Genomic DNA, 10,060 nt, shown 5'->3' on the forward strand with positions numbered 1-10,060 from the left:
TCATTTAAAAAGAGGAATGAGAAAGAATTTGAAAATATGTTTCTCAGAAAATGAAAACATATTTCATTTTAATATCCCTCAATAAGATTTCATTCTCCTATGTGTAGGGGATATTTATAATTTTTCTCTTACATTGTGGTCACATTTCGTAAATAAATACTATTTATAAATTTAAGTAGCTCTGCTTACACAAAAAGCAGTGTTAGAAATATTTTACACTTAGCCAGGTGTGGTGGCACATGCCTGGAATTCCAGTGGCTTGGGAAGCTGAGGCAAGACAGATGGTGAGTTCAAAGCCAGCTTCAGCAACAGTGAAGCGCTAAGCAACTCAGGGAGACCCTGTCTCTAAATAAAATACAAAAGAGGTCTAGAGATGTGGCTCAGTGGTTGAGTGCCCCCGAATTCAATCCCCAGTGTGTGTGTGTGTGTGTGTGTGTGTGTGTGTGTATGTGTGTGTGTGTGTGTATGTGTGTGTGTGTGTGTATCACTTAATTCTAAATTCTTGCCTCACATAGGTTTGAGCCAAAGGATATTGATATTTTGAAAGTTTTGCAGGTGGATAAACAGATACTTATCTTTGTCCTTCAGAGCCAAAGATATATTGAGAAACTTGAAGGAGGATATAGAATATTAATTCTTAGGGTTATAAATGTTAAAATGGAAAGAGTGTTATGAAAGCTTAATGGAGTAACACCAAGCAAAGATCTGAAGAGGATGGTCAGGAAAGTATTTCAAGATGTAAACACATCAAAAATGATACTCATGGAATAGAATGGGATCAGTAAAGAGATAAGAAATTAAGCCAAAGCATTCGTACGACAGGTAATAGCCAACAAGTACCAGGAGGCGCAAAAAGCCATGTAAGAAAACTAATCAACCCAATATGGTTGTGATTATTAAATGACCTTTTAGTGAAATGATTATTTATTGAAATCCTCTGGTGTGAGCCACTAAGCTAATAGGGTTACACACTAAGTTATTATAAGGGTAAATTATGACTCCTGAGTCTGGAGAGATAAACATAAGCAAGATCACAAAGACTCCCATCTCCCATAATGCTGTCAATTCCTAATGGAGAGAGCCATGGAGAAAATATTAAAAGTACTTTTTAAGCTAGTGATTGACATAGTTAGATTTGAGTTTTACAATGAAAACTCAAGTTACAGTAACTGAAATAACATGGCAGAGACGAGATTAGCAGCAGGATAACAGATTGACTATTGTAATGATGAGAGTATGAAAGACTGTGGATTCTGCTGTAGAGAAAGCACAGTGGACTGCCGAATCCACCTCAGATCCCCTCTTACAAGGCCTGAGTACCTAAAGACCCAGCTAGTAAGAGTCTGGGATGCTAGCAGTTCATAGCCCTAATCTTTTCTGGGTAATTTCACTAAAGAAAAGAGAAGCTGCAGCCCAGGGATTATGCCTCCCAACACACACACACACACACACACACACACACACACACACACAAACTAGGGCCCCAAGTGCACAATAAAAGACTATCACAGGACTATGACAGTTGGGGTCCTGCCTTCATGTGAAGTCAGCCATGCAGTACAGTGAACATTTCAGAGCTGCCGAGTTTCCCAGCTGAAGCCAGACTTCACTTTACACAATGCACTCCCCTTCCCCACCTCACCAGCTTCCCTAAGTCCTTGCCTCCACACGTCACCTTCATAAAAATTCTCACCTATGAATCTGAATCTAGAACACAAACTGATATGGAAAGAGAAGAAATATTTCCTTAAATATTTACAAGTTATAAAAAATGAAGTAACTGCATCATGTAGAATGATTTGTCATTTAAGACCTACTTGACCACCCTAGGAAGGTCCAGAAGACATACATTTAATCACTAGGATGAGAAACCAATTTCTGAAGGGAGCCCTGACATCCTTGAAGAGTTCTGTGATTACTTTTCCCTTTTGGTTAAGACCCTACAATGGGAATTATGGTCCTTGAAGTGGGAAATAGAAATGTAAACCTGTCAGTCAAAAATACTGTCACCACCAAAGATCTACTTTAGTAATTAAGGAGAGATAAAGGCATTCCCAGGAAAACTATTATCAAACAAAAACAATAACTCATGATGGTAAGGATGTGGACAAAAAAACATTTACATACTCTTGTTGGGAACATAAGTCAATACACTCACCATGGAAAACAGCATGGAGGTTCCTCAAAAGACTCTAAATGGAGCTTTCAAATAATCAAGCTATCCCACTCCTAGATACATATCAAAAGGAAACTGGATAGGAAAGACAGAGGAATGATCCTGACATAAATTTCCTACGTTCATATATCAATATACAACAGTCAATCTCTACCTGATGTATAATCACAAGACTGGGAACCTAATTAGAAAAAGGTGTACTCTGTGTTTGTATAAATAATTCAAATTTTTCAAATTTTAAAAGTTAATAGAATATCATAAAAGGAAAAGTATTAAAAGTGTGATATGATCTACATGTTGGCTTGCTATAATTGATAACATTACTTCTGGTGAATGAGAATGTATTACATGGTAAATTTTTAAAGTTGAGGAAAAATTATGATGATGTCAGTTAATCCAGAATACTAAGAAAGATTAAATAAAAGATGATATAAAGGTAATAAAAGTAAATTAAGTCAGCATACAAAGAGAAACCTGCATTTCCATGTTTATTACATTACAATTAACAATAGCTATGATAAAGAATTAGCCTAGTTGCCCACCAACAGATGAAAACAGAAGTTATGGTACATATGCAGAAGAATGAAATCCTGTTTTCTGCCACAAAATTGATAAAAGTGTGTAGAAATCATTATGTTGACTGAAAAAATCAAGTACAGAAAAGACAAGTACCATAGAATCTCACTCATATGAGAAATTAAAAAAATGTGTACCTCATAGAAGTTGAGGGTACAATGGTGGTTAGCAAAGACCAGGGAAGGTAGGGGCAGATGACAGAGATATAGCGATCAATGGATACTGAGTTACAGTTAGAGAGAAATGAGAAGTTTGAGGGAGTATAGTTAACAATAATTTTCTGCACATTTTTAAAAAGCTGGAAAAATTATTTTGAGGATTTATGCCATAGGAAAATGCTAAATTTTTAAGACTTAAATATGTCTTAACAGCTTTAAATTTTATGCAATGTATATATATATATATATATATATATATATATATATGCATCAAAACTTTACATAGTACAACATTAATAAGTACAATATGTATTATTTTATGTATAATTTTAAAATAAATGAAAAATAAGCAAATAAACAAAAATAAAAGAAGACTTAGAATGACAAACCAAAGACATAATGATGGTCAACATCTATATAAAAAGGTGCTCTCTGGCAATAATAATTAGGAAAAATGCATATCAAAATTACAATGAGATATTCAATCTGAAAGAATGGGAATTATTAAAACAAACAAAAAAATATAACAAACATTGGCAAAGTTATGGAGTAAGGGGAAATGGGTCACTATTGATTGAAATGTAAATCAATTCATCCTCTATGGAACAGTATAGACATTCCTTTAAAACTTTCAAAAAAATAAAGCTACACATTATCAAGATAATACTAATACTCAAATGAATTGAAATCAGAACCAAAATTGTATGTGCATTCTCAAGTCCATTATATGCTATTCATAGTAAGCTAGAAAGGAAAAGAAACTTAAATTTCAGTTGGCAGATGACTAGAAAAGAGTTTGTGATGTATGCATGTAATGACTTATTCTTTAGCCATAATTAAAACGACAATCCTGCCATTTCCAACAACATGGATGAACTCAGAGAACATAATATTAAAAAAATATGTTAGAAGGAAAAATTCAAAGGTGACATGACCCTATTTATAGGATAAATCTAAAATAGTCTAAATCATAGAGCAGAGGGTGAAACAGCTTCATGAGGTGGAGAAGGGGGACATGGGAGATGTTAGTCAACACATCTGGGTTGAGTTGCACAGGATGAATAAGTTCTAGAGATTTATACATCATAGTGCTGATATTGTCAATACTGTCTGTATGCATTACATTTTTCTAAGATGGTAGATCTTGTGTGAAGTGTACTTATCATAATAATAATTATAAACAAGAAGTTGGGAGCACATTTTCAAATGAGATCAGATATGTGATTGGAGAGCTTTATAGTATAGATTATGATGACAGTTTCAAATGGGTATATGTATCACCCAACACATCAAGTCACATATTTTATGTGTGTACAGTTTTTTGTATGTGAACTGTGAACTATGCCTCAAAGAAGTGGTTTTAAGAAATAAAAAAGCAACGCAAAGAGGGTGTGAACTGTGGATGAGAGGATATAAAAGAATGTACAGGCTTTGAGAAAACTATATGTGTGTGTATTTACATATTATGTATATAACAAAAGTCCTACAATATGTTGAAAATATTTTGAAATATACAAAAAGAAAGCCAAAACCAATATATTTTCATTATAGATAGAAACGTCACAAAAGATGACATACCAATGTTCAAAAGCATTTGAAAAAAAAAAAAGTGCACATCCTTGGTAATCAAAAACTTGCAAGTTAAACATCACAATAATTTACAACTATTATTTTCTAGAATGACCAAATGAAAAATAATTAGCAATACCAAGTGACAAAGTGTAGAAAGACTGGAACTCTCTTCCTATGATTTAAATATCTCTCCAAATTTTTCATGTTTCCTATTAATCCACACTGACCATCCCATGAGCCCAGGGACAACTGCAATTTAGTGCCTTCTGGGATTCTGGCTATTTCCAAAACACAATGAAAATTAGGAAAAGCAAGTTTGGGATCTAAGTGCTTTAAAATATCTGCCATGACATTTAGGCCTTTAGTGCTTTACTTATCAAGTAATCGAGAATGGGTTTTCAGAAATGGTTTAAAACTGATAAGATAGAAGCATCTCTGTGACACGTATCATCAGGGAGCCTGCACCACTGGTACCCAGGATGGACTTAGGCCACCATGCTATTCAGCTTTCCTAGCAACCTAGGTTCAGACAGGGAAATGTAAGTCCCACTTGTTTATGTTCTAAGTGCAGAGAATACAACCTATACTCTAGAGTGGGTGACACACAAACACACTGCCAAGATTACCCACTTCTAAAACAAAGCTTTCCAACAAGGGGATAACTAATACCTGGGAGAGGATGAACAACTACAAGCAAGGTACCTGAGTTTTTATGGGAACCTCTTTAAATATCCTGATAGTGTGAGATGAAAATATTTCTTGTTGTCATCAATATTTCTAGAGCAAGCCTCCTCATGGGTGGAATGACTCACTGAAATGTGTCCCTTCTGCACTTCCTACATCCTGCCCTAGTGCACCAGAACCAGGTAATGAGGATCATTTCTCCATAATAGTGAATCAAGAGAATTTATTCTAAATTTAAACCTTGAGATTTCTTAGAAATCATTTTAGGCTTTGGTAAGCACAAAGATTGAGACTTATAAAAACACTCCCTTAAAACCAGTTTATTTGAAATTGAATTATCTGAATAGTTTTCATTTTAACACCTTCTTATCTTTCATACTCAAAGATGCTTACTGTAAGAGGAATTCATTTGAAGTTGCATTTGTGCCTGAACACACTGAAATGTCACTAAAATAACCTAGGACTGCAAAAGGTAGGTTTTTAACACTGGTGATACTTATTAAATATTGTTATTTTTCATACACACTCAGCTTTGCTTTTCTTTATTTGTCAAATGCAGTTATAGAAAATCTCGTCCTTACCCCAAATTTTCAAATGAGTAAAGAAATGTTATTAACCCAATTTAACATTGAACAATTTGAGATATGCAATATTTTACAAGAACCAACTAACAGTAGTGACAGGATAGCTCACTTAATAACCAAAATTCATATTGAAAAGAAAAACAAAATTTAAATAAACCTCTCACACACAGAAGACCTAAATATGGATATTAATGGACACAAATCATCACTTGTTAGTTCAAACACAGGGAAGTAGGACTGTTTATGGCATCAACTACTATGGATAATACAGGTCTCTCTGGCTCATTTAAAAGTAAAAAATTTTGGAAATAATTCTTCCTCAGTTTATCGAAGAGTCAAAAGTTTCTCTGTGTCTTTTCTCAAAATGTCAATTCTGCTTCTCTGATGAGTTCATGCACAGTTATAAAAGTAGCCAGAAGTTCCTATCCACAGCACCATGGTGGATCCGTTCATGTAACAATTAATTCTCATAACAAGTGGTGAGGTGGGGTTGTTATTCTCAGTTTATAGATGATGACACAGGAGTGCAAAGTGGCAAGAAATGCACCCCAATTAAGAGAATCTGCAACAAGAATCTATAAAATCGATTAAAACACATAAAATGTTCAGAAAGCTTTAGCTAACATTACCATTGTTTTTAGGACAATAAACATTAGTCTCTGACATTATTTCCTTACCTATTAAATTTATAAAGTAAACCCAACCCCAAAGGTTATTCTATTAACATGTGTGTATAGTACCTGGTGCCTTATAATACATAAAATACACATTAAATATTCAATATCTACTATTATATAGTTAAAAGTTTTGTCAACAAGTATTCTAGATTATTATATAGTATCCCTTATATATTTTTATTTATTTCCATTATTTCCATTATATATATATATATATATATATATATATATATATATATATATATACACACACACACACACACACACACACACACAAATTTAGTTATAGATGGACACAATGCCTTTATTTTGTTTATTTATTTTTATTTGGTGCTGAGGATAGAGCCCAGTGCCTCACACGTGTGAGGCAAGCTCTCTACCACTGAGTACAGCCCTAGCTCCTGATTTCGATCATTCTTTTTACCATCTATTATGAGAACTTTACCTGTGCTTCCTGTCTCCAGCTTTCACTCACTACTAAACCTCACTCTACTACATCCAGGACATACAAAGTCTTTTGTGATAATAGTAGCTAAGATTCCGCCTTCCTCAAATTCCTTGTCATCCTTCTATCCATTCTCTATTACATTTTATCATTCTCCATTTGCTAACAATAAAAAGCAAAATTCTTTACCTGTGTTAATATATCTATTACATCCATCTTTTACCTCCCTTTTTTGGGCTAAGCTGCTAAAATGTGTGTAATCTCTTATGTCAATCCAGGCTTTGACTCATTTCAGAAAAAATTAAAATACTCAGATGCAGATCACCAAGTGTGTTTACAAAAGTTCTTCATCTATACAATATTTTCAAAAATTCTGCATAGGAGGGAATTTGAATAATTTTAACAATTCAGAATTCTTTGTTCCACTTGAAGAAATAAAAAATACATTCAAAGAAAAACAATAAAACATAAGATCCCATGACTCCATAGAATTTAGGCATGTATTATTTACTAGAATGGAGAAGTTTAATTAACCCAATGTTGTATCAATATTTTCAGGATATGTAATTAACTTTAGCATGAAGTTCATGGAGAATAAGAACAATGTGACAGAGTTTGTTCTTCTGGGACTTACTGAAAACCCTAAGATGCAGAAAATTATATTTGTTGTGTTTTTGTTCATCTACATCATCTCTGTAGTAGGAAATTTGGTCATTGTTATAACCATCACTGTGAGCTCACTCTTTGGATCCCCCATGTACTATTTTCTGGCCCATCTCTCATTTATTGATGCCTGCTATGCCTCTGTAAATACACCTAAACTGATTAGAGACTCACTTCATGAAAAGAAGACCATCCTTTTCAATGGATGCATGGCCCAAGTCTTTGGGGAACATTTCTTTGCAGGTGCAGAGGTCATCCTGCTTACCGTGATGGCTTATGACCGCTATGTAGCCATCTGCAAACCCTTGCACTATGCAACCATCATGAACTGGAGAGTGTGTGCCCTGCTAGTGGGAGTGTCCTGGATGGGAGGCTTTCTACATGCAACCATCCAGATCCTCTTCATCTTCCAACTACCCTTTTGTGGCCCTAATGTCATTGATCACTTTATGTGTGATTTGAACCCTTTACTCAATCTGGCCTGCACTGATATTCACACACTGGGGCTCTTTGTTGCTGCTAACAGTGGGTTAATCTGCTCATTAAACTTCCTCCTCCTGCTGGTCTCCTATGTGGTCATCCTGCACTCCCTGAGAAACCACAGCTTGGAGGGTAGGCGCAAAGCCCTGTCCACCTGTGTCTCCCACATCACAGTGGTTGTCCTCTTCTTTGTTCCCTGCGTATTTGTGTACCTGAGACCTGCAGTTAATTTATCTATTGATAAAGCAATTGCTGTATTCTATACCATGATAACTCCCATGGTAAATCCCTTTATCTACACTTTCAGAAATGCTCAGATGAAAGATGCTATTAGAAAGTTATTTATCAGTAAAGCTATTTCAGATGATAAATGAATGTGCCTAAAACCCAGCAGTGGTTCAGCTGAAGAGAATATGCAGACAATTTGGAACACATCAGCACAATATAATTAAAGACAAATATTTTAAAAATGGTTACTCAGAAACTTTTCATTGAGAAAGTAGAAATTGGTTAAAAAATTGGAGTCAATCTAACCTAGAACCATGTCATGTATGTTTGAAAACTTTTACTAACTCTGGGCCTGGTTTTCCAACTTTATCCATGTATATGGATTCATAGGTTTTTCCTCTAAGAAAAAAAATAGAAAGAATGTTGGTGATGAGCAATAATCACTATAACTATCAATACAGGTAAGCTCTGCTATTTTACCCGTAGGGCATTTTACCTATAGGATACTGTCAGAAAGAAGAAATTATCAATATAGTTGAAGAAGAAATTATCATTATACAACAGATATATTGATGATCTAGTAACTAAAAAATCACTGATATTTCAGATCATTTGTTTAACTCCTATCATATGCTATCAGATAATGATGAGGAAAAGTTCTAATAATGGTACTAGAGAGAATTTTTGAGAAAAACACTATGCTTTGCACATCACAATTCTTATGGATTATCTATAACCAAAAATTACATCATTTTCATTAATATATCTCATAATTTTATGTATCAGAATATATGATCATGTGTTTCCAGTAATATTATGGTATCTAAATTCTTTGGGGACAATGAATAATTGGACATTTATTACCCTCTTAAACATAAGAAAGATTCAGCAATGTTCCTAAATTTTCCTTTAGACATTGGAACTAATATAATTGTAAGCTAATAGCCCATCAGAAGGAGTGATGAACCAAATAAAGAACACTTGAATGTTGAACAGGGACTCCTAGTCACTAAAGGTACAGCTATAATCCATAAAAGTTTTGCCTGGTAGCTTTTAATACTTTTCATAAGTATCTCAAAGTCTGGAACCTGATGAATATTGAAGGAATCACCAAATGTATAAAATAACATATTAATTGGATAAAAGTGGTAGGAAAAGAGTAATAGATATTTTCTACCTTAATCTCATGTAGACTTGGAAGAGAATCCTAGATGGAATTCTAAGAAGAACCCCACATTTTGTTTCTATTCTTGCATAAACTAAGGAATAAGAAAATCTTGGAATAGTGTTGCTCAGCATATGAAAATAAACTGTACATGGATATTCCCTCAAGAAGTTTTTATTATCCAATGAATCTGAGATGTTTATGGTGTTTCTGTTACTTTGTGATCATTGCATTATTCAAATTTGTTTTTCAAAATATGAAAATCTGTCTAGACACAGAGAAATTTCAAGATTAAATATTTTTTTCACTCAAATCTTCCTTCCTAATTAATAAACACATATTTTTTCCCTAAGGTACATGCATATTAGAGGGGATGTTTAGATGTGGATAAAAATGAATTTTTACTTCTTCCTTTATAGAATTGAAAATTCATTGAAAGACTCCTAGAAAGAGTAAAACATGAATACTCTGTGTTATAAATGTTTAGATGAACAAGATATTATGAAAATATACTGAAGAGATTCCAAAGATCTGAGGTTTGGGTCAAGAATTGATTCTTAGATTGGAAGACATTTAAAAAGGCACCTGTGGTATGGTGTCAGTAGAGGGAATAGGCAAGAGTATGTGCCAAAGCATTTCTAGAACAGGAGAT

The 10,060-nt window shown here is 34.0% G+C and overlaps 1 protein-coding gene across 1 annotated transcript; it reads left to right on the forward strand.

The window, feature by feature from the left end:
* Positions 1-7,459: 7,459 nt before the first annotated feature.
* LOC143391720 (olfactory receptor 4C46-like) lies at positions 7,460-8,389 on the forward strand. The gene has a single exon (XM_076844472.2). The coding sequence runs from the start codon at positions 7,460-7,462 to the stop codon at positions 8,387-8,389; it is 930 nt and encodes a 309-aa protein (XP_076700587.1).
* Positions 8,390-10,060: the final 1,671 nt, after the last annotated feature.

This window comes from Callospermophilus lateralis, chromosome 2, assembly GCF_048772815.1.
Source record: "Callospermophilus lateralis isolate mCalLat2 chromosome 2, mCalLat2.hap1, whole genome shotgun sequence".
NCBI lineage: Eukaryota > Metazoa > Chordata > Mammalia > Rodentia > Sciuridae > Callospermophilus > Callospermophilus lateralis.